Source organism: Balaenoptera musculus, chromosome 10 (genome assembly GCF_009873245.2).
Source record: "Balaenoptera musculus isolate JJ_BM4_2016_0621 chromosome 10, mBalMus1.pri.v3, whole genome shotgun sequence".
NCBI lineage: Eukaryota > Metazoa > Chordata > Mammalia > Artiodactyla > Balaenopteridae > Balaenoptera > Balaenoptera musculus.
The window spans coordinates 94,815,401-94,840,768 of NC_045794.1; the positions used below are offsets into that span (position 1 = coordinate 94,815,401).

The following is a 25,368-nucleotide window of genomic DNA, read 5'->3' on the forward strand; positions in this document are numbered from 1 at the left end:
ATCTGAGAGGGAAGCAGGGCTCCGCCCCCGAAAAGCTGCCTGATGCTGGACACGCCCTCTGACTGCTCCTGACTGTCAGCGTCCCGGGCTAGCTGCAGTGATCGACAAAACCAGCACTGCTGTGGCAATGGGCCCCGTGGAGCTGCGCAGCACAGTGGCTGTGTGAACTGAATCTGAACTCATTGTTTCTAAGGGCAAACATCTTCTGAGTTCTAAAAATAAACAGACAAATGACCTCTAGAACACTCCTCATTCTACCTTTTTGAGGCGTTATGAGAAATTCCAGCATTATTAAAATACTTTAAGATTCTCTAAAAAGGGAACTCTGCCATTTTCCTGCGTAATCACCATCCAGGTTGCCAAGTTTCCCCTCCCTGGGAATAAAATCTAGTCCATGCCCAGCAGAAACAGACCGAGCAATAGATCCCTTACCCTTTTGATAATGAAAGATTTGACATTCCTGGATTCTGAGCCTTTGCAAATACACTGAGATTTTCTTTCGCTCTTTTCTGCAGAAGTATGGAAGAAGAGAAATAGGATGTGAGTAACCATGGGGTCTGTCCACTGCTGTGTGGTAATCATACCTGTGATTTTTCATTCAACCTGAGCAGTCAGATGACACGCACACTATTAGTCTCCCTAGATCCCACCTGGGTTGCTGACTTCCTAAGATTCCCCTCATTTGATTAGACTGCTTGAGCCAGAGAAGCAGCCAGGAGGAGTAGATAAAACGTGGGCTTTGAAGTCAGGCTGGGGAGAATCCAGGACCTGCCGCGGACAAGCTGTGTGGCTTTCGGCAAGTTGTTCCCTTACCCCCAAGCCTATTCTCTCATCTATAAAACACTTTCTACGGCACCCGCCTCACAGGTAGGGGGCATTAGGAACCTTTCACAGGGGGATACGTATGAAAGCACCTGGTGCAGTGTGTCCCATACAGGTCGTTTGATGTTGTCCCTCCCTCCTTCCTTGCCCAATGCCAAGAAGTCAGATTAAAGGCTCTTTCAGAACAGGCTAAAAATATCCTCATCTGAAACTCCAGACTCCGACTCAATTACATTTTAGATACTAAAAAACCAAACCCCCCAAAAACACCATCAAGGCTATGAGAAAGTTTTGCCTCTGTCTCCCAAGCCGCCGCGACTTCTCTCTCCTTTTAAAGCCTTCTTCTCCATCTCGTACTTCTCAATTGCCTTCAAAAACCAAAAAAGAAATGGGGTTTTAGGGGTTAGTGCAAATCTTAGAGGAGGGCAGGGGTCAGGGAGTAGGCTGTGCAAAAGGCCTGGAGCAAAGATCGTGGCAGGGCCTTGCTGTCTCCCACTAGGTGGTAGGGCCTTGGTGGCCATCTGTGTCACTGACCTCATCTCCCTGAGTGTCACCACTGATATGTCCCCCACCCCCACGCTCTCTCACCTGCCCCTCCTCCTGGCTAGGCTCCTGAGGAGTACAGGATTGGGAACAGGGTTCCGATCATGGCTCCACGGGTCACAAGCTATTGTTTGACCTCTGTAAAGGGGGAAAATAATACCTGCCTCCCAGTGCTCTTATAAGGATGGGATATAAAGAATTTAATACGCTTTAAAACACTAGCACAGAGGCTTTCAGATAGGAGCTGCTCAATAAAGGGTAACCATTATTATTATTAATCATCATACCCCTGACCTCTCAAGAGATTTCTCTTGATCTCTGACTCCTCTTCCCCCAAGCCCTGCCAAAAAGGGAGGAAAGGAAAATGAATGTCAGTGACCCAGCAAGTTGTACTGATTGTCAACCAGCCCAGCGTTGAGCTTGGATAACAAAGTTAAAGTATGATTAGGTCTTCACCACCCTCAAGGAATTTACAGTCTATTCAGAGAACCAAATCAACATAGGTGGAACAATTAAGTCCTAAACTGCTATGTTTAAGATTCAAAGGAGTAAGATCGGTATGGGCTGGAGCAGTCACAGAGGACTGGTCAGAAGTGGCGGGGCACGAGTGTTGGGAATACGAGGGATGCAGCATCTCTCCTTAGCTTGATCAACCGTGAAATGCCCCTCCAGCCTTCCCCCACCTTTCTCCTGAGCTGGCAGCCCCGGCCTGCACGATGAGCTAAAGGTACTGGAATGTGCGCAGGTGTGTGTGCGTGTCAGGGAAGTGGTCACACTGCTAAGCCTAGGCATCAACACTATCACTCCAATTAAGTACACCGAGAAGGCACGATGGATGAATGAATCGGACGGGTGTGTGTCAATACGGCCATGTCTTTGATACCTGCCAGGATGTCACTGTAGCTGATATTGTCAGGGCCCGGAAGGATGGACAAGATTTGCACAGAGAAAGAACAGAAAAGATAGTTGAACGCTGGAGGAAAAGCAAGTTTTAGGGCAAGAATGATGAGACCTGAGTTTGCATTTGAGACGACAGAAGGACCTACAGGTGGGGCTGTTCCCTGGGAAGGCAGCTCCCAAACCTGGCTGATGACCGGCCTTGCTGCGGAAGTATTCAGATATACAGATTCATTAGAATCTGGAATAAACACCCAATCCAAGGAATAAACATCATTCCTTATCGGGTTCTGAATTGTTTATTTATTGTGGCCCCTGAGTTGTTCTCTATTTAAATTTAAAAAACCATAAATATTTTACATGGTACAAAATCAAATACAGTAAAAAGTCTCCTCCCTACTGCTCACCCAAGACCCTTAGTTTCTTGCACAGCTTTCTAGAGGTATTCTGTACCTATTCAGATGAGAGCATACACGGCACACAGGCCTGTGCCTGGCTCTTTTCACTTTTAGTTTTTAAAAAGTTCCCAGGGGAGTCTGATGAGCAGCTAGGTTTAGGTATCACTGCTCTAGGTAGCCGGGAATATGAGACTGAAATACAGGTGAGAAGCTAGAATTTGCAAACATATCATTCATCCCACGAATCTTCTCTGAGCACCTACTAAAAGCCAGGTGCTGGGCCGGTGTCCAAGAGAAGATGCAGCCGTGAGCAGTGAAGCCCATCTCTGCCCTCCGAGGGCTCAGAGACTAGCAGGGAGAAGCTGGTGATTACGAGGTGATCGGTGCTGCTGTGGGGAGGGACAGGATGCCAGGAGGGCGCCCCGAAGGGGCACCTACACTGGTCTTGGGGTGAGGGTGCAGGGAAGGCCTTTCCAGAGGCAGTGGCCTATTGGGAGAGGAAGGAACACGCCTACTGCTGGAGTGAATGGTGAAGCTGTGACGGTGGGTGAACAAGCTTGCAAAGGAAGGAGACTGGAAAGAAGAGCTAGGCAAGTTCACGGCCAAAGTCTGGGGGGGGAACCCACATTTAGGGCATGGGAGAAGGAATAGAAATAGGACATGGCTGTGGGGGAAGTCGGCGGGGGAGTGTCTGGGTCTCGGAAGGAGACGGCTCACTCATTTGCTAGTACAGCTATTAAACACTCCTTATGCACCAGGTACGTGCTAGGCGCCATCTGGTAGGGCAGCGTGGAGCCTGGTGCTGACGTGGGAGAAGCAGCCATGAAGTCAAGGCCTGATGGATAAAGGGCAGGGCACACCGCAGCCAGCAGAGGTTGGGCAGGGTAGCCCAGGGGTGGGCTCTGGTGGCAACAGGCAGTCAGCATCTGCCAGATCTGACCAGCTGCCTGCACAGAGGAGCAGGAGGGATGCTTCCTCCAGGTCACGTGAGGATCCACGATTGCTCCTGCCAGCCCTGTCCTGGTTCCGAGTGGCAATGAAGAACACCAAGGAGCTGTGCCGATGCTGGGCAGCCTTGAAAAGCCACCAGATCCTGCTACTGGGAGGATAATCTCATTCATTTTCCTGGTTCTAAAGTTATCTTTAAAAAACCCACAGAACTGACATATAAATACATTCTTGTTGTAAAATACCCAAACGTTACAGAAGTAGTCAGAGTAAAGACAGTTTACCCCCTTCCATCCCACTCCCTTTCCAGAACTGACTCCATCTGATATACATCCTTCCAGACTTCTCCCCTACACATTTATACATATATAATGTCCTTCTTGTGGGCCAGGCACTGATCTAAGGGTTTTCAGGAGTCTTAACTCGTCCAGTTCTTTCAGAGATAATACATCTATGAGGTAGATATGTTATTAATGTTATCACTATTTTACAGGAAACTGAGACTCATAAAGGTTAACTAATTTACCTAATGTCACAGTGTGAGAAAACAGTAAAGCAGCAGGAATTTAAACTCTGACAGTCTTATTTTGTGCCTCTGGTGCTATACCCTCGTGCACACATACAGAGATATAAGGCTTTTTACATGGAATCATTCCAAATAGTGTGTGTGTCTATTTTGCTTTTATTTACAACTCAATTCTAGAATGTGTTCGACAGTGGGGTAGGGGAAACAGAAGCTCATGGTGTCCTTTCCACCTCAGTGAAGAATGCCTTTACTTCTGTGAAAAGTAACTTGACTGTATTTACCAAAATTTTAAATTTCACTTCTAGGGCTCTAGCTTGCAGAAATGTTTGCAAATGAGTCCCAAGATACATATACAAAAATATTCACATGTTCACTATGATGAAAATACCACTGAAATACTCATCGATAGGGAAGAGTTAAATTAATTATGCCATATCCAACTTTTCGAATACTATGCAGTTACGAAAAGAATGGGATCAGTCAACAGCACTGACTTTGAAAAATCTCCAAGAGGTATTTATGCTAAAAATAAATAAATAAATGAATGAATAAATAAGAAAAAAACAAAAGCAGCTTCCAAAACAATATTTATGGTATGATCCTGATTACATTAAAAAAGAAAACAATAACCCTAAATGTCTATACTGTATATTTCTAATGTATTTTTTAAAAGTTCTGGAAGGGGGGCTTCCCTGGTGGCGCAGTGGTTGAGAATCTGCCTGCTAATGCAGGGGACACGGGTTCGAGCCCTGGTCTGGGAAGATCCCACATGCCACGGAGTGGCTGGGCCCGTGAGCCACAACTACTGAGCCTGCGCGTCTGGAGCCTGTGCCCCGCAACGGGAGGGGCTGCGATAGTGAAAGGCCCGCGCACCGCGATGAAGAGCGGTCCCCGCACCGCGATGAAGAGTGGCCCCCACTTGCCGCAACTGGAGAAAGCCCTCGCACGAACCGAAGACCCAACACAGCCATAAATAAATAAATAAATAAAAATAAAAGTAGCTATAAAAATTAAAAAAAAAAAAAAAAAGTTCTGGAAGGATACACACCACATAACTAGCAATGGTTACTTCTAGGGAGGGATCTAGGGCTGGGAGGGAAAGTGACTTTCACTGTTTACTTACATATTTGTAGATACTTGAATACTTTAGAATAAGCATGCATTACCTTGCTATTTAAATTTTTTTTAATAAAAGAAAAAAATTGTTGACTCAAGAGCTAAACTGGCCCAAAAATCAGTACTGGAAAAGCCGAGGTGAGGGTAAAGCTAAAAACTGTGGAGGCAAATCACCAGGTTCAGGACCCTGGGCCAGAGGAACTTGGTGGAGAGCAAGACGCCAGGTAGGAAGGGGTGCGGAAGTTTAGGTGGAGTGAACTGGCAGGAAGTAAAGGAGCAGGGTTAAGACAGACCGAAGAAGCAGAGAGAAGGGATGGGAGAGAAGGAGGGCCAGGGAGCATGGTGGACTGAAGATCAGGCCAAGTGAGAACCCACAGAGAAGGTCCTCCCAATCTACAGAACTGCACTGCCAACAAATGACTTGGGTCCTCATCTAGTCTGAGTCTCTCTCATTGTGTTTGGAGACATAGTCAGTAACATAAATGAGTGAAGCTGGCCGAGCGTAAGACCATGTGGCAACCAACACTTTGCCTCCATATCAGGAGTGGCAGGGAGTGGTGGGGACTGTGGCGACCTGGAGACCTCACGCTCTGATAAAGAGAGCCACTGCTGTTCTGCTCCAGCTGATGACCCCACATGGAAGTGCAGAGGAAACGTAACCATTCTTAAATATCCCATATAGCATTTTGTCTTCCCTCAGGAGACAATAATTTACCAGAGCCTAACCCACCTGGGGGAGGGGAAATACCCAATTCTAGCACCATTTAGCTATCTTGTCCCACCCAAGCGGGGGGAAAAAACTGAGAAGCAATGGTGAAGTCCACAGTCCAGAGGTACCAAAGGTTCATCAAAAGACTGAGACCCAACCATAGGACTACAGAACACTCCCCCCCAACCCTCACACCCACCACCTCATCACTGAAGGCCTATTTACTGCAGTTCCTTTTACCCAGTACATCATATCTACCTTTCAACAAAAAATTACAAGGCATACTAAAAGGCAAAAGGCACAGTTTGAAGAGCGTAAACAAGCATCAGAACCAGAGTCAGACATGGCAGAAATGTTGGACTTATCAGACCAGGAATTTTTTTAAATTATGATTACTATTCTAAGGGCTTTCACAGAAAAAGCAGAAAACATACAAGAACAGAAGGATAATGTAAACAGAGAGATGAACATTCTAAGAAAGGGTCCAAAACAAATGCTAGAGGGGATTTCCCTGGCGATCCAGTGGTTAAGACTTCGCCTTTCAATGCAGGGGGTGCAGGTTCGATCCCTGGTTGGGGAGCCAACCTCATGCCTCGCGGCCAAAAAAACAAAAACATAAAACAGAAGCAATATTGTAGCAAATTCAATAAAGACTTTAAAAATGGTCCACATCAAAAAAATCTTTAAAAAAAAATGCTAGAGATCAAAAACACTGTAACAAAAAGGAAGGATGCCTTTGACGGCCTCATTAGTTGACTAGACACGGCTGAGGAAAGAACCTCTGAGTTTGATGAAATGACAATAGAAACTTCCAAAACAGAAAAGCAAAGAGAAAAAAAAAGACTGAAAAAAAGAACCCCAAAACACAACAGAATATCCAAGAACTATGGGACAACTATTAAAAAGTGTAACATATGCCTAATAGGAATACCAGAAGGAGAAGAAAGAGAGAAAAGAAGGAATATTTGAAGCAAAAAACGACTGGAAAATTTCCCCAATTAATGTCAGACACCAAAACACAGATCCAGGAAACTCAGGTAACACCAAGTAGGATATATGCAAAAAACAAAAACGAAAACAAAACCCATAAAACTACACCTAGGCATTTCATATTCAAACTTTAGAAAATCAAAGATAAAAATCTTTAGGGACCTTCTTGGTTGTCCAGTGGGTAAGACTCTGTGCTCCCAATGCAGGGGGCCCGGGTTCAATCCCTGGTCAGGGAACTAGATCCCGCATACATGCTGCAACTAAGAAGTCCTCATGCTGAAACTAAAAGATCCCGCGTGCCACAATTAAAGATCCCACATGCGGCAATGAAGATCCCACATGCTGCAACTACGGGCTGGCGCAGCCTAAATAAGTATTTAAACAGAGACAAAAAAAAAAAGAAACAAAAATCTTGAAAGAAGCCAGAGGGGGAAAAAAATACCTTACCTATAAAAGAGCAAAGATAAGAATTACATCCAACTTCTCAGAAACCGTGCAAGCAAGAGGAAAATGAAGTGAAATATTTAAAGTGTTAAGGAAAAAAACCCTGCCAACCTGGAATCCTGTACTCTGCAAAATTATCCCTCAAAAGTTGAGGAGAAATGAAGGCTTTCTCAGACAAACGAAAACTGAGGGAATTTGTTGCCAGTACATCTGCCATGAAAGAAATGCTAAAAGAAGTTCTTTAGAGGGAAGGAAAATGATACAGGTCAGAAACTTGGATCTACATAAAGAAAGGAAGCACATCAAAGAATGAATCAGTGAAAGTAAAATAAAAAATTTTGTTTTTTTATTCTTAATTGATCTAACAGATAGCAGTTTGTTCAAAATAATAGTAGCAATGTGTGTGTATATACATATACACACATACACAAGTGAAATCAAATGAATGATGGCAATGATACAAAAGACAGGAGGATGGAATTAGGAATATTTTATTATTATAAAGTATTTGCATTACCCGTGAAGTGGTATAGTAATATTTGAAAGTGGACTTAGATTAGTTGTAAATGTATATTTTAAACTCCAGGGCAACCACTAAAAAAAGTACAAAAAGTACAAAAAGAAGTATGATTGATATGCTAAGAAAGGAGAGAGAATAAAACCACATAAAATGCTCAATTAAAACCACAGAAGGCAGAAAAAGTTTGGAAGGCAAAAATAGGAAAAAAGGGGACTTCCCTGGTGGTCCAGTGATTAAGAATCCGCCTTCCAGTGCAGGGGACGTGGGTTCGATCCCTGGTCAGGGAACTAGGATCCCACACGTCACAGGGCAACTAAGCCCACGCACCGCAACCACTGAGCCCATGCACCACAACTAGAGAGAAGCCCACGTGCCACAACAAAGAGCCCACATGCTGCAACTAAGATCTGACACAGCCAAAAAATAAAAATAAATTAAAAATAAATAAATATTTTTAAAAATAGGAACAAAGAACAGGCTAACAAATAGAAAACAGAACAAATATAGTAGATATTAATCCAACTATATCAATAATCACTTTAAACATGAAAGGTCTAAATATGCCAATTAAAAGACAGAGATTGTCAGAGTAAATCCAAAAACAAGATCCAAAATACTTTGTCTATAAGAAACCCATTTTAAATATAAATAAATATATAGATTAGAAGTAAAGGGATGAAGAAAGATATACCATACTAACACCAATAAAAAAAAAAAGTATATTTCACTTAGAGCAGACTTCAGATCCAGGAAAGTTATCAGGGATAAAGAGGGGCATTATATAATGATAAAGGGGTCAATACACCAAGAAGACTTAACAATCTTAATGTGTATGTGCCTAACAACAGAGCATCAAAATACATGAGGCAAAAAAAGAATTGCATGGACAATGAATCCATTGATGAATCTACTATAATAGTTAGAGACTTTAATACTCCTCTGTTAGAAAGGGAAAGATCCTGCAGACAGAAAGCTAGTAAGAAAATAGCTGAACTCAACAGTATCATCAATCAACTGGATATGTGCCCTTTCCTATAACCAACAATGAACAAGTGGAATTTGAAATTAAAAACACAATACCATTTACATTAACAAAAAATGAAATACTTAGGTATAAATCCAATAAAATATGTACAAGATAAAAATAAGAAAAACTACAAAACTGATGAAAGAAATTAAACAACTAAATAAATGGAGATATTCCATGTTCACAGATGGAAAGACTCAATATTGTCAAGATGTCAGTTCTTCCCAACTTGATCGATGCAATCCCAATCAAAATCCCAGCAACTTATTTGTCGATATTGACAAACTAACTCTAAACTTTATATGGAGAAGTAAAAGACCCAGAATAGCAAACCCAGTACTGAAGGAGAACTGACACTACTTGACTTCAAGACTTACTTACTATAAAACTACAGTAATCAAGACAGCGTGGCATTGGCCAGAAGAACAGACAAATAGATCAATGGAACAGAATAGAGAGTCCAGAAATAGACCCACATAAACAGTCAATTGATCTTTGACAAAGAGGCAAAGGCAATACAATGGAGCAAAGATAGACTTTTCAACAAATGGTGCTCGAACAACTGTACATCCAAATGCAAAATAACGAACCTAGACACAGACCTTACAACTTTCACAAAAATTAAGTCAAAATGGATAACAGACCTAAATATAAAACTCCTAGAAGATACCTAGATGAGAAAACCTAGATGACCTTGGGTTTCGCAATGACTTTTTAGATACAACATCAGAGGCATGATCCATGAAAGAAATAACTGATAAGCTGGACTTCATTAAAATTTAAAACTTCTGCTCTGCAAAGGACAATGCCAAGAGAAAAAGAAGACCAGCCACAGACTGGAGAAAATATTTGCAAAAGATACATTTGGTAAAGGACTGTTATCCAAAATATACAAAGAAATCTTAAAACCCAACAATAAGAAAACAAACAACTCAATTAAAAAATGAGGCAAACACCTCAACAGACACCTCACCAAACAAGATACACAGATGGCAAGTAAGCATATAAAAAGATGTTAAATATCACGTTATGAGAGAACTGCAAATTAAAACAATGAGATATCACAGTATACTGGTTAGGATGGCCAAAATCCCAAACACTGACCACACCAAATGCTGATGAGGATGTGGAGCAACAGGAACTCTCATTCACTGCTGGTGGGAATGCAAAAGGGCACAGCCACTTTGGGAGACAATTTGGCAGTTTCTTACTATACTAAACATACTCTTACCATATGGTCCAGGATTCATGTTCCTTGGTATTTACCCAAATGAACTGAAAATATATGTCTACACAAAACCCTGCATATGAATGTTTACAGCAGCTTTATTCAAAATTGCCAAAACTCAGAAGCAACCAACATGCCCCTCAGTAGGTTAACAGATAAATAAACTGTGGACATCCAAACAACAGAATACTATTCAGTGCAAAAAAGTAATGAGCTATGAAGCCATGAAAAGACATGGAGAAACCTTAAGGACATATTACTAAGTAAAAGAAACCAATCTGAAAAGGTTACATACTTTATGATTCCAACTCTATGACATTCTGGAAAAGGTAAAACTAAGGAGATAGCAAAAGATCAGTGGTTGCCAAGGAGTGGGGGGAGAGAGGGATGAACAGCAGCACAGAGGATTTTAGGGCAGTGAAACTATTCCATATAATACTATAAGGGTAGATAAATATCATTATACATTTGTCCAAACTCATAGAATGCACAGCACAAAGAGAGAAACCTAATGTAAACATGGGCTTTGGGTGAATGTGGTGTGTCAATTTAGGTTCATCAATTATAATAAATGTTCCACTCTGGTGATGGGGAGGTTGTGCATGTGTGGGGACAGGGAGGGGTATGTGGGAACTCCGTACTTTCAGCTCAATTTTGCTATGAACCTAGAACTTCTCTAAGAATAAAGTTTATTAATTTAAAAAATATATCTTTGAGACTTCTACTGTGCAAATGTGCTTTCAAATAAGCAGAGGGGCCTCTAGGGCCCTTCCTTCCTGGAAGCCTTGCCTCAGCACTCACAACTTACCAGGCTGTGCACCAACGGCTTGGGACTCAGGTCCGTGTCAGCAATCCCTTGGTTCACCTGCTGTATGGAGCCAGTGCGCCAGGCTGGGAGGTGAGTCTGTTAAGGAAACTTTCTGGGTGACGACTACACACAAATAGAACAGGATGGAGAGAGCCTGGAAAGAACAGCAGCTCACTGCCTTTCTGTGCTGTCTTTCCCCCCCCGCCCCCACAGTTCACTTATTTATTTATTTATTTAATTTTTGACTTTTATTTTTTTTATACAGCAGGTTATTAGTCATCATTTTTTTTTTTTTGTTTTTTTTTTTTTTTTTTTTTTTTATTTTTTTAATTTTTGGCTGTGTTGGGTCTTCGTTTCTGTGCGAGGGCTTTCTCCAGTTGCGGCGAGCGGGGGCCACTCTTCATCGCGGTGCGCGGGCCTCTCACTGTCGCGGCCTCTCCTGTTTCGGAGCACAGGCTCCAGATGCGCAGGCTCAGTAGTTGTGGCTCACGGGCTTAGTTGCTCCGCGGCATGTGGGATCTTCCCAGACCAGGGCTCGAACCCGTGTGTCCTGCATTGGCAGGCAGATTCTTAACCACTGCGCCACCAGGGAAGCCCCAGTCATCAGTTTTATACACATCAGTGTATACATGTCAATCCCAATCGCCCAATTCATCACACCACCACCCCCACCCCCACCCCCGCTGCTTTCCCCCCTTGGTGTCCATACGTTTGTTCTCTACGTGTGTCTCAATTTCTGCCCTGCAAACTGGTTCATCTGTACCATTTTTCTAGGTTCCACATATATGCGTTAATATACGATATTTGTTTTTCTCTCTCTGACTTTCTTCACTCTGTATGACAGTCTCTAGATCCATCCACGTCTCAACAAATGGCCCAATTTCGTTCCTTTTTATGGCTGAGTAATATTCCATCGTATATATGTACCACCTCTTCTTTATCCATTCATCTGTCGATGGGCATTTAGGTTGCTTCCATGACCTGGCTATTGTAAATAGTGCTGCAATGAACATTGGGGTGCATGTTGTCTTTTTGAATTATGGTTTTCTCTGGGTATATGCCCGGTAGTGGGATTGCTGGATCATATGGTAATTTTATTTTTACTTTTTTAGGGAACCTTGATACTGTTCTCCATAGTGGCTGTAGCAATTTACATTCCCACCAACAGTGCAAGAGGGTTCCCTTTTCTCCACACTCTCTCCAGCATTTGTTCTTTGTAGATTTTCTGATGATGCCCGTTCTAACTGGTGTGAGGTGGTACCTCATTGTAGTTTTGATTTGCATTTCTCTAATAATTAGTGATGTTGAGCAGCTTTTCATGTGCTTCTTGGCCATCTGTATGACTTCTTTGGAGAAATGTCTATTTAGGTCTTCTGCCCATTTTTGGATGGGGTTGTTTGTTTTTTTTAATACTGAGCTGCATGAGCTGTTTATATATTTTGGAGATTAATCCTTTTTCCGTTGATTCGTTTGCAAATATTTTCTCCCATTCTGAGGGTTGTCTTTTCGTCTTGTTTATGGTTTCCTTTGCTGTGCAAAAGCTTTGAAGTTTCATTAGTTCTCATTTGTTTATTTTTGTTTTTATTTCCATTACTCTAGGAAGTGGATCAAAAAAGATCTTTCTGTGATTTATGTCAAAGAGTGTTCTTCCTATATTTTCCTCTGAGACTTTTATAGTGTCCGGTCTTACATTTAGGTCTCGAATCCATTTTGAGTTTATTTTTGTGTATGGTGTTAGGGAGTGTTCTGATTTCATTCTTTTACATGTAGCTGTCCAGTTTTCCCAGCACCGCTTATTGAAGAGACAGTCTTTTCTCCATTGTATATCCTTGCCTCCTTTGTCATAGATTAGTTGACCATAGGTGCGTGGGTTTATCTCTGGGATTTCTATCTTGTTCCATTGATCTATGTTTCTGTTTTTGTGCCAGTACAATATTGTCTTGATTACTGTAGCTTTGTAGTATAGTCTGAAGTCAGGGAGTCTGATTCCTCCAGCTCCGTTTTTTCCCCTCAAGACTGCTTTGGCTATTCGGGGTCTTTTGTGTCTCCATACAAATTTTAACATTTTTTGTTCTAGTTCTGTAAAAACGCCATTGGTAAGTTAATAGGGATTGCATTGAATCTGTAGATTGCTTTGGGTAGTATAGTCATTTTCACAATATTGATTCTTCCAATCCAAGAACATGGTATTCCCTCCATCTATTGGTATCATCTTTAATTTCTTTCATCAGTGTCTTATAGTTTTCTGCATACAGCTCTTTTGTCTCCCTAGGTAGGTTTATTCCTAGGTATTTTATTCTTTTTGTTGCAATGGTAAATGGGAGTGTTTCCTTAATTTCTCTTTCAGATTTTTCATCACTAGTGTATATAGGAATGCGAGAGACTTCTGTGCATTAATTTTGTAAACTGCAACTTTACCAAATTCATTGATTAGCTCTAGTAGTTTTCTGGTGGCATTTTTAGGATTCTGTATGTATAGTATCATGTCCTCTGCAAACAGTGACAGTTTTACTTCTTTTCCAATTTGTATTCCTTTTTTTTTAACATCTTTATTGGAGTATAATTGCTTTACAATGGTGTGTTAGTTTCTAGTCTATAACAAAGTGAATCAGTTATACATATACATACGTTTCCATATCTCTTCCCTCTTGCATCTCCCTCCCTCCCACCCTCCCCATCCCACCCCTCTAGGTGGTCACAAAGCACCGAGCTGATCTCCCTGTGCTATGCGGTTGCTTCCCACTAGCTATCTATTTTACGTTTGGTAGTGTATATATGTCCATGCCACTCTCTCACTTTGCCACAGCGTACCCTTCCCCCTCCCCATATCCTCAAGTCCATTCTCTAGTAGGTCTGAGTCTTTATTCCCGTCTTGCCACTAGGTTCTTCATGACCATTTTTTTTTCCTTAGATTCCATATATATGTGTTAGCATACTATATTTTTCTCTTTCTGACTTACTTCACTCTGTATGACAGACTCTAACTCCATCCACCTCACTACAAATAACTCCATTTCGTTTCTTTTTATGGCTGAGTAATATTCCATTGTATATATGTGCCACATCTTCTTTATCCATTCATCCGATGATGGACACTTAGGTTGCTTCCATGTCCTGGCTATTGTAAATAGAGTTGCAATGAACATTTTGGTACATGACTCTTTTTTTTTTTTTTTTTTTTTTTTTTTATAAATTTATTTATTTATTTATTTATTTTTGGCTGTGTTGGGTCTTCGTTTCTGTGCGAGGGCTTTCTCTAGTTGCGGCGAGCGGGGACCACTCTTCATTGCCGTGCACGGGCCTCTCACTATCACGGCCTCTCTTGTTGCGGAGCACAGGCTCCAGACGCGCAGGCTCAGTAGTTGTGGCTCACGGGCTTAGTTGCTCCGCGGCATGTGGGATCTTCCCAGACCAGGGCTCGAACCCGTGTCCCCTGCATTGGCAGGCAGACTCTCAACCACTGCGCCACCAGGGAAGCCCACATGACTCTTTTTGAATTATGGTTTTCTCAGGGTATATGCCCAGTAGTGGGATTGCTGGGTCATATGGTAGTTCTATTTTTAGTTTTTTAAGGAACCTCCATACTGTTCTCCATAGTGGCTGTATCAATTTACATTCCCACCAGCAGTGCAAGAGTGTTCCCTTTTCTCCACACCCTCTCCAGCATTTATTGTTTCTAGATTTTTTGATGATGGCCATTCAGACTGGTGTGAGATGATATCTCAGTGTAGTTTTGATTTGCATTTCTCTAATGATTAATGATGTTGAGCATTCTTTCATGTGTTTGTTGGCAATCTGTATAACTTCTTTGGAGAAATGTCTATTTAGGTCTTCTGCCCATTTTTGGATTGGGTTGTTTGTTTTTTTTGTTGTTGAGCTGCATGAGCTGCCTGTAAATTTTGGAGATTAATCCTTTGTCAGTTGCTTCATTTGCAAATATTTTCTCGCATTCTGAGGGTTGTCTTTTGGTCTTGTTTATGGTTTCCTTTGCTGTGCAAAAGCTTTTAAGTTTCATTAGGTCCCATTTGTTTATTTTTGTTTTTATTTCCATTTCTCTAGGAGCTGGGTCAAAAAGGATCTTGCTATGATTTATGTCATAGAGTGTTCTGCCTATGTTTTCCTCTAAGAGTTTTATAGTGTCTGGACTTACGTTTAGGTCTTTAATCCATTTTGAGTTTATTTTTGTGTATGGTGTTAGGGAGTGTTCCAATTTCATACTTTTACATGTACCTGTCCAGTTTTCCCAGCACCACTTATTGAAGAGGCTGTCTTTTCTCCACTGTATGTGCTTGCCTCCTTTATCAAAGATAAGGTGACCATATGTGCGTGGGCGTGGGTTTATCTCTGGGCTTTCTATCCTGTTCCACTGATCTATATTTCTGTTTTTGTGCCAGTACCATACTGTCTTGATTACTGTAGCTTTGTAGTATAGTCTGAAGTCAGGGAGCCTGATTCCTCCAGCTCCATTTTTCGTTCTCAAGATTGTTTTGGCTATTCGGGGTCTTTTCTGTTTCCATACAAATAGTGAATTTTTTTGTTCTAGTTCTGTGAAAAATCCCAGTGGTAGTTTGATATGGATTGCACTGAATCTGTAGATTGCTTTGGGTAGTATAGTCATTTTCACAATGTTGATTCTTCCAATCCAAGAACATGGTATATCTCTCCATCTATTTGTATCATCTTTAATTTCTTTTTCATCAGTGTCTTATAATTTTCTGCATACAGGTCTTTTGTCTCCTTAGGTAGGTTTATTCCTAGATATTTTATTCTTTTTGTTGCAATGGTAAATGGAAGTGTTTTCTTAATTTCACTTTCAGATTTTTCATCATTAGTGTATAGGAATGCAAGAGATTTCTGTGCATTAATTTTGTATCCTGCTATTTTACCAAATTCATTGATTAGCTCTAGGAGTTTTCTGGTAGCATCTTTAGGATTCTTTATGTATAGTATCATGTCATCTGCAAACAGTGACAGTTTTACTTCTCCTTTTCCAATTTGTATTCCTTTTATTTCTTTTTCTTCTCTGATTGCCATAGCTAGGACTTCCAAAACTATGTTGAATAATAGTGGTGAGAGTGGACATCCTTGTCTTGTTCCTGACCTTAGAGGAAATGCTTTCAGTTTTTCACCATTGAGAATGATGTTTGCTGTGGGTTTGTCGTATATGGCCTTTATTATGTTGAGGTAGGTTCTCTCTATGCCCACTTTCTGGAGTTTTTATCATAAATGGGTGTTGAATTTTGTCAAAAGCTTTTTCTTCATCTCTTGAGATGATCATATGGTTTTTATTCTTCAATTTGTTAATATGGTGTATCACATTGATTGATTTGCGTGTATTGAAGAATCCTTGCATCCCTGGGATAAATCCCACTTGATCATGGTGTATGATCCTTTTAATATGTTGTTGGATTCTGTATGCTAGTATTTTGCTGAGGATTTTTGCATCTATATTCATCAGTGATATTGGTTTGTAATTTTCTTTTTTTTTTGTAGTATCTTTGTCTGATTTTGGTATCAGGGTGATGGTGGCCTCATAGGATGAGTTTGGGAGTGTTCCTTCCTCTGCAATTTTTTGGAAGAGTTTGAGAAGGATGGGTGTTAGCTCTTCTCTAAATGTTTGATAGAATTCACCTGTGAAGCCACCTGGTCCTGGACTTTTGTTTGTTGGAAGATTTTTAATCACAGTTTCAATTTCATTACTTGTGATTGGTCTGTTCATATTTTCTATTTCTTCCTGGTTCAGTCTTGGAAGGTTATACCTTTCTAAGAATTTGTCCATTTCTTCCAGGTGGTCCATTTTATTGGCATAGAGTTGCTTGTAGCAGTCTCTTAGGATGCTTTGTATTTCTGCGGTGTCTGTTGTAACTTCGCTTTTTCATTTCTAAGTTTATTGATTTGAGTCCTCTCCTTCTTTTTCTTGATGAGTCTGGCTAATGGTTTATCAATTTTGTTTATCTTCTCAAAGAACCAGCTTTTAGTTTTACTGATCTTTGCTATTGTTTTCTTTGTTTCTATTTCATTTATTTCTGCTCTGATCTTTATGATTTCTTTCCTTCTGCTAACTTTGGGCTTTGTTTGCTCTTCTTTCTCTAGTTCCTTTAGGTGTAAGGTTAGATTGTTTATTTGAGATTTTTCTTGTTTCTTGAGGTAGGCTTGTATAGCTATAAACTTCCCTCTTAGAACTGCTTTTGCTGCATCCCATAGGTTTTGGATCATCGTGTTTTCATTGTCATTTGCTTCTAGGTATTTTTGATTTCCTCTTTGATTTCTTCAGTGATCTCTTGGTTATTTAGTAACGTATTGTTTAGCCTCCATGTGTTTGTGTTTTTTACGTTTCTTTCCCTGTAATTCATTTCTAATCTCATAGCGTTGTGGTCAGAAAAGATGCTTGATATGATTTCACTTTTCTTAAATTTACTGAGGCTTGATTTGTGACCCATGATGTGATCTATCCTGGAGAATGTTCCGTGTGCACTTGAGAAGAAAGTGTAATCTGCTGTTTTTAGATGGAATGTCCTATAAATATCAATTAACTCTATCTGGTCTATTCTGTCATTTAAAGCTTCTGTTTCCTTATTTATTTTCATTTTGGATGATCTGTCCATTGGGGTAGGTGAGGTGTTAAAGTCCCCCACTATTATTGTGTTACTGTCAATTTCCTCTTTTATAGCTGTTAGCAGTTGCCTTATGTATTGAGGTGCTCCTATGTTGGGTGCATATATATTTATAATTGCTTTATCTTCTTGGATTGATCCTTTGATCACTATGTAGTGTCCTTCCTTGTCTCTTGTAACATTCTTTATATTAAAGTCTATTTTATCTGATATGAGTACTGCTACTTCAGCTCTCTTCTGATTTCCATTTGCATGGAATATCTTTTTCTATCCCCTCACTTTCAGTCTGTATGTGTCCCTAGGTCTGAAGTGGGTCTCCTGTAGACAGCATATATATGGATCTTGTTTTTGTACCCATTCAGCAAGCCTGTGTCTTCTGGTTGGAGCATTTAATCCATTCATGTTTAAGATAATTATCGATATGTATCTTCCTATGACCATTTTCTTAATTGTTTTGGGTTTGTTTTTGTAGATCCTTTTCTTCCCTTGTGTTTCCCACTTAGAGAAGTTCCTTTAGCATTTGTTGTACAGCTGGTTTGGTGGTGCTGAATTCTCTTAGCTTTTGCTTGGCTGTAAAGCTTTTGATTTCTCCATCGAATCTGAATGAGATCCTTGCCGGGTACAGTGATCTTGGTTGTAGGTTCTTCCCTTTCATCACTTTAAGTATATCATGCCACTCCTTTCTGGCTTGTAGAGTTTCTGCTGAGAAATCAGCTGTTAACCTTATGGGAGTTCCCTTGTATGTTATTTGTTGTTTTTCCCTTGCTGCTTTCAGTAAGTTTTTCTTTGTCTTTAATTTTTGCCAATTTGATTACTATGTGTCTCGGCGTGTTTCTCCTTGGGTTTATCCTGTATGGGACTCTCTGTGCTTCCTGGACTTGGGTGGCTATTTCCTTTCCCATGTTAGGGAAGTTTTCGACTATAATCTCTTCAAATATTTTCTCTGGTCCTTTCTCTCTCTCTTCTCCTTCTGGGACCCCTATAATGCGAATGTTGTTGTGTTTAATGTTGTCCCAGAGGTCTCTTAGGCTGTCTTCATTTCTTTTCATTCTTTATTCTCTTCCGCAGCAGTGAATTCCACCATTCTGTCTTCCAGGTCACTTATCTGTTCTTCTGCCTCAGTTATTCTGCTATTGATTCCTTGTAGTGTAGTTTTCATTTCAGTTATTGTATTGTTCATCTCTGTTTGTTTGTTCTTTAATTCTTCTAGGTCTTTGTTAAACATTTCTTGCATCTTCTTGATCTTTGCCTCCATTCTTTTTCCAAGGTCCTGGATCATCTTCACTATCATTATTCTGAATTCTTTTTCTGGAAGGTTGCCTATCTCCACTTCATTTAGTTGTTTTTCTGGGGTTTTATCTTGTTCCTTCATCTGGTACATAGAGCCCTCTGCCTTTTCATCTTGTCTATCTATCTGTGAATATGGTTTTTGTTCCACAGGCTGCAGGATTGTAGTTCTTCTTGCTTCTGCTGTCTGCCCTTATCTGGTGGATGAGGCTAAGAGGTTTGTGCAAGTTTCCTGATGGGAGGGACTGGTGGTGGATAGAGCTGACTGTTGCTCTGGTGGGCAGAGCTCAGCAAAACTTTAATCTGCTTGACTGCTGATGGGTGGGGCTGCGTTCCCTCCCTGTTGGTTGTTTGGCCTGAGGCAACCCAACACTGGAGCCTACCTGGGCTCTTTGGTGGGGCTAATGGTGGACTCTGGGAGGGCTCATGCCAAGGAGTACTTCCCAGAACTTCTGCTGCCAGTGTCCTTGTCCCCACGGTGAGCCACAGCCACCCCCCACCTCTGCAGGAGACTCTCCAACACTAGCAGGTAGGTCTGGTTCAGTCTCCCCTGGGGTCATTGCTCCTTCCCCTGGGTCCCGATGCGCACACTACTTTGTGTGTGCCCTCCAAGAGTGGAGTCTCTGTTCCCCCAGTCCTGTCAAAGTTCTGCAATCAAATTCCACTAGCCTTCAAAGTCTGATTCTCTAGGAATTCCTCCTCCCGTTGCCAGACCCCCAGGTTGGGAAGCCTGACGTGGGGCTCAGAACCTTCACTCCAGTGGGTGGACTTCTGTGGTATAAGTGTTCTCCAGTCTGTGAGTCACCCACCCAGCAGTTATGGGATTTGATCTTACTGTGATTGCGCCCCTCCTACCGTCTCATCGTGGCTTCTCCTTTGTCTTTGGATGTGGGGTATCTTTTTTGGTGAGTTCCAGTGTTTTCCTGTCGATGATTGTCCAGCAGCTAGTTGTGATTCTGGTGTTCTCGCAAGAGGAAGTGAGAGCACGTCCTTCTACTCTGCCATCTTGGTTCAGGGCCCTCTGTGCTGTCTTTTCACTTAATTATTTTCTCTGCGAACATTCACACTTCTTTTATTTTGTGTTAAATGAGTTGCTTTATAAATTATAAATAAAAATTAACCATATTCTAGATACCTTGGAAAATATAAAAAGAATCACCCATTACGCTACCACCCTAACAACTTGTTAGGTTTTGGGGAGACTTCCTTCTAGCATTATTACATACACACATTTTTTACATAATTATAATATCATTGGATGCCTATTTTACTACTCTGACTTCTCTCCTACTCATTATTATGATTATTTTCCATAAAGCTAAATAATCTTCATAATATTTAAAATGGCAGAATACAAATCCATTTAGAGAATGCATCTTAATAGATTTAACTGTCCCTTGGCTATTGAATATTTAAGTTTTTAATAATTTTTTTACAACTACAGATAACGCTGTGATGCACACAGTCACACAGAGAGCTGTTTCCTTCAGGTGAAGGATGCCTGGGTCCAAGGGCATCTTGACCTTGTTTATCACTGTTGAAATCGCTGCTCAGTTCAATGGACCCTCTTACTACTCTCTCTACGTTTGCATTTCTTTCTGTCTTAGCCTCAATTGGTCTAGGATACATCCTTTGTAAAAGCCCCATAATCCTACCACTCCTCACTGCCTTCACATATAGCAAGGTTCACTGTTACTTCCATTACCCTCAAGTGTTCTTACAAATCAGAGGATACTTGACGAATGAAGATGCCAAGGAGGGACACGACAAATCATAGGAAGTGAAATGGATTACTTAGGTTGAGATAAGTGTAGGATTAAGAAGAAAGAGCGTACATTAGAAAAAGGCCCAGGAAAGTGAGACCCTGAAATAGATCCTGATGAGATCATTTGTGCTCCTCTTGAGAAGGGTTTCTGAGAGGCATGGAAAGTAAGCTGATGCAGTTTGGTTGGCAGGAGCATGACTTGAAGGTAAATGAGCTTTATATAAGATGGAAAGACAGGGTTATTTATAACCTGAGAGGGTCTTTATTTGCTGGATGAGTTCTATGGACCCCAGAGACGGGATTCTGTGGGTCCCTGAGATACAAGGTTCAGGGTCAGAAGTGAGATCAATAAAGGCAGAGTCAGAGAGGAAAGATGCTGGTAGAGCCTGGATGATGTCAGAAGGGGGCAAAGTCTGGGCCCAGGTAGAGGTGCTGGCAGTGGCAGGTGAGAAGAGGAAAGGTCAAAGGGAGTTAAAAAAAAAAAAAAAAAAAAAAGAAAAGAAAGAAAAAAAGGGAATTCCTTGGTGGTCCAGTGGTTAGGACTCTGCACTTTCACTGCCGAGGGCCTGGGTTCAATCCCTGATCAGGGAACTAAGATCCTGCAAGCTGCGGTGCAGCGTGGCCACAAAAAAAAAAAGAAAAAAATTTTTTTAAAAGTTGGGTACTCAGCTAACTAGTCTGAGGGCAGAGGGTTGGACTACAACTTAGTTTCTATCTATAAGTTTAATTCTTTGGAAGGCAGAAGGGAAAGAAAGAGACAATGGGGGAAAAAAGAACATTTTTTTCTTTTCTTCCCCATTCTTTCAACGAATATTTCCAGTATGTCTTCCTTTAGGGCTCTTTCTGCTTATCTTAGTAAAACAAACTCAAGACAAACAATCCTTCACAGCCTCCTATTTTTTTCAAGGACAGGTAGGGCTTAAGTCATTGAAAAAAATTAACAAACATATAAGAAACGAGCTAGTAAGTGGTGTGTGTTATAGACTCGAGCCCAGGTTACACCTCTGCATGGGTGTGTTTGGTCTCCGTTGCGGATGGCACCACAGAAGGATACAGGGTGGACTGTCCTCCAGATTCTTCCTCATGGCATCCTTCATTGCTTTCCGTGGGGTGAATGAGACAGCCGGGTGCTCATCTACTGGCACCATTGGCAAGGCAGTGAAATTGATGACATCCATCTTCCTGAAATCAGCCATTGTCCAGTTTCTTGTAAGCTGACAAACAGTAAGTTTCCACTTTTAAGAGCCTCTCATTCCTCACTACAATCTTGTTTCCTGTTCCACCAGCCTCCTGGGAGTCACAGATAGCATACAACCATCTTAGAAAGCACAGCCATGCTCATCTCGTAAGCAGGGCTGATAGCGAGGCACATGCTGCATGTTAATGGGGAATAAAGGCTTTTGTCTGAGAAGCCCATTGTTTTGTTTTGTTTTTAATTTTTATTGGAGTATAGCTGATTTTTTTTTTTTACACAATGTTGTGTTAGTTTCTGCTGTACAGCAGAAAGGCTTTTGTCTGAGAAGCCCATTGTTTTTTTTTTTAATTTTTATTGGAGTATAGCTGATTTGTTTTTAACACAATGTTGTGTTAGTTTCTGCTGTACAGCAAATTGAATCCGTTATACATATACATATACATATATCCATTCTTTTTAGATTCTTTTCCCAGATAGGTCATTACAGAGTATTGAGTAGAGTTCCCTGTGCTATATAGTAGGTCCTTATTAGTTATCTATTTTACATATAGTACTGTGTATATGTCACTCCCAATCTCCCAATTTATCCCTCCCCTGCCCCTTTCCCCCTGGTAACCATAAGTTTGTTTTCTACATCTGTGACTCTACTTCTGTTTTGTAAATAGTTCATTTGTACCATATTTTTAGATTCCACATATAAGTGATATCATATGGTATTTGTTTTTCCCTTGTCTGACTTACTTCACTCAATATGACAATCTCTAGGTCCTCCCATGTTGCTGCAGATGGCGTTATTTCGTTCTTTTTTATGGCTGGGTAATGTTCCATTGTATATATGGACCACACGAGAAGCCCACATGTGTACATTGTATATATGTACCACATTCTTAACAGAGAACTTCAAAGCATATATACTTTTGCTTTCTACCTGCTGATCCCCACCACCCCCTGATGAGAATTATTCTGGTTTTAAAAATAAGGCGAGTAGGGAATTCCTGGTGGTTCAGTGGTTAGGACTCGGCGCTCTCACTGCCAGGGGCCCAGGTTCCATCCCTGGTTGGGGAACTAAGATCCCGTAAGCCACACGGCACAGCCAAGTAAGTAAATAAGTAAAAATAAGAAGACTAGACTGCTGAAAAGACGGGGCTCCAGACCATCCAGCAAGCCAGTTTCCAAATTAGAAATGCAGTCAAATCTCTTTGGCTCTCTGAGCCTCACCTATAAAGTCAGAGATTTGGATTAGGGCCCTAAGCCCCTTTTCGGCTCTCAGATGTTGGGCTTCTATGATACTGGGTCCACCTCCTCAGCATGAGGCTCCTAATCTAGCTGAGGCTTTCTGCTCCCTTTCAGGAAACTGGCCCCACACTACTTTTCCTCCTGGATTTGGAATATTCTGGCCACAGTGCTCTCCTGGGTCCTTGCTTATTGGCCAGGAGGAGTTCATCACTACCATCTGTGGGTCCTCCCTGTCCGGAGCCTGGTGGTATATGCATGGTTATAATGAAGTAAAAGACTCAGACCTGCCCTCAAGAAGCTCAGGCATAATGGAAAGAGAGAGAAAAGGTATAGTTTGATGGAAAACTTAATCAAGGTGCCCTTTCACCACAGTCTCCTTTCTTCTCCTTTGGTTCATGCCTTCTGCTCTGCTCTCTTCTCCCCAGCCATCCATCCTACATGCCTGCCCCACCGAACTTCTTCCTGGTCCCTGCCATGCTGTGCGCTTTGTGCCTCTATGCCTTTGTACATGCAGTTCCCTCCATTCAATCAGTCCAGGTGATATGTCTTTTTGGAAAACCTTCCTGAATTACTCCAGGCCATTAGTACCACCCCTTTTCTGTGAAGTCCAGGATTCTGCTTTCAACTCTCTATTACAGCACTTACAATACAGAACTAGAATTATTTGCTTCTATGTCTTTCTCCATTAGGCAAATTACTCTCTAGGAATTAGGTTCACTCAATATTTGATTCCATTTTTAACGCACTCACCACACTTCTTTCTGGTCCAAAGAGGCTATCCATTTTGGGCTGTCCTAAGTCAGTTGGACTGTAGAAAAGGTTGGCCCAGGCTCAGGTCAGTACTATTATTTCCTGCCTCCTGCCCCTAGTCTTTAGCCATACAGGCAAGGGGGTGAGGGTAAAGAGGAGGCAGGTGCATTTTAGGGCTTCTCACTTTTCTTCCACCCACACACCCACCCCCACCAGCATGACTGGAAAATTCCATGTTCTCTGAAAAGCCAAGCTTAGGGGGGCCCTGTTAAGAAGCCTCTTGCTTTAGCTTAACATTATTACCCATGCCTAATGGGAGAATTGAATATTATGCTTGTTAAAAGACACATTTAAAATACTCTGTTCCCTTCTGAAATTTTCATCATATCATTTTAGGATAAGTATTCTCTGAAGCATGATAAGTTTTTACTGTCACTATTTGGAGAGAAAAAATGGGTGGGGGAGCAAACTAACTTTATTGAATACCCACCCCGTGCCCAGCACTGTGCTGTATATTAGGGGCAGGTGAGTGGAAGAATAAAAAACGTTCTGCCCTCATGGAGCACATATTCTGGCAGCTGAGATTTGAAAGTCCCTTGTTTAAAGTTAACACATTTTAACTTAAACACGTTAAACAAGTTAAAACAATGCTGACTTTGGAGTCAGACAGACTTTTGTTCCGTTTAAACTTCAGTCATTAAATGACTACTTACTGACTGCCCAACACAGCCAGCGATGTGTCCCTACTTGGGGACAGGATGGTGAGCTAAACCAGACTTTATCCCTGCCTTAATGGAGCTTATGTCTACTAGGGGTGACAAGTGATAATTAATTATATACATAACCATGAATTATAACTGACCACTGCTTCAAAGGGAGGGACACAGTGCTGTGAGAGACGACATAATAGTGGATAACGACCTAGTCAAGGGAGTCAAGACTTGAAGGAAGAGCAGGAGTTAATCAGATAAGTGGGGAGGGGAAATACCACCCAAGCAGAGGGACACACAGTAGAAAGACAGGAAAAGACTAGACCGGTGCATCACAGTAGCCACTAGCCACATGCAACAATTGAGCCCTTGGAATTTGGTTAGTGTGACCGAAACACAAAAATCTTAATTTTAGCTAATTAAAATTTAAAAACTGAAGCAGAATAAACTTTAAAATATTGATTGTATGTGGAAATGATCATATTTGGGACATATGAGTTAAAACATTATTCATATTAACATCACCTGATTTTTTTTTTAATTTTTAAAAAATATGGCTACTAGAAAATTCTAAATTATATATGTGGCCCACATTACGTTTCCATTGGACTGTGCTGGGTTAGACCATGTGGTTTGGTTCTAGGACACGGAACTCTCCCCTTTTCAATGAAGTAACGTGTAGTTGGAAGAAAACTGCACTTGGAGCCAGAGACCTATGGGTCCTGCCCCTCACTGGATGGATGACCTGGTGCACTCACTAAGCAGCCAGTAAATATCCCTTGAATGACCCGGAGTTTCTTCATTTGTCAAATGGAACCAGTAATACACACAGGAT

At 41.3% G+C, this 25,368-nt stretch overlaps 1 protein-coding gene across 1 annotated transcript in view; it reads right to left on the reverse strand.

The window, feature by feature from the left end:
- FAM227A (family with sequence similarity 227 member A) overlaps nucleotides 1-21,838 on the reverse strand; it is a 97,865-nt gene extending 76,027 nt beyond the window's left edge. Inside the window, 4 exon segments of the mRNA XM_036867477.1 lie at nucleotides 433-509; nucleotides 1,118-1,190; nucleotides 10,977-11,059; nucleotides 21,697-21,838. Coding sequence (XP_036723372.1) covers nucleotides 433-509; nucleotides 1,118-1,190; nucleotides 10,977-11,059; nucleotides 21,697-21,838 — 375 coding nt within the window.
- Between the last annotated feature and the right edge of the window lie 3,530 nt (nucleotides 21,839-25,368).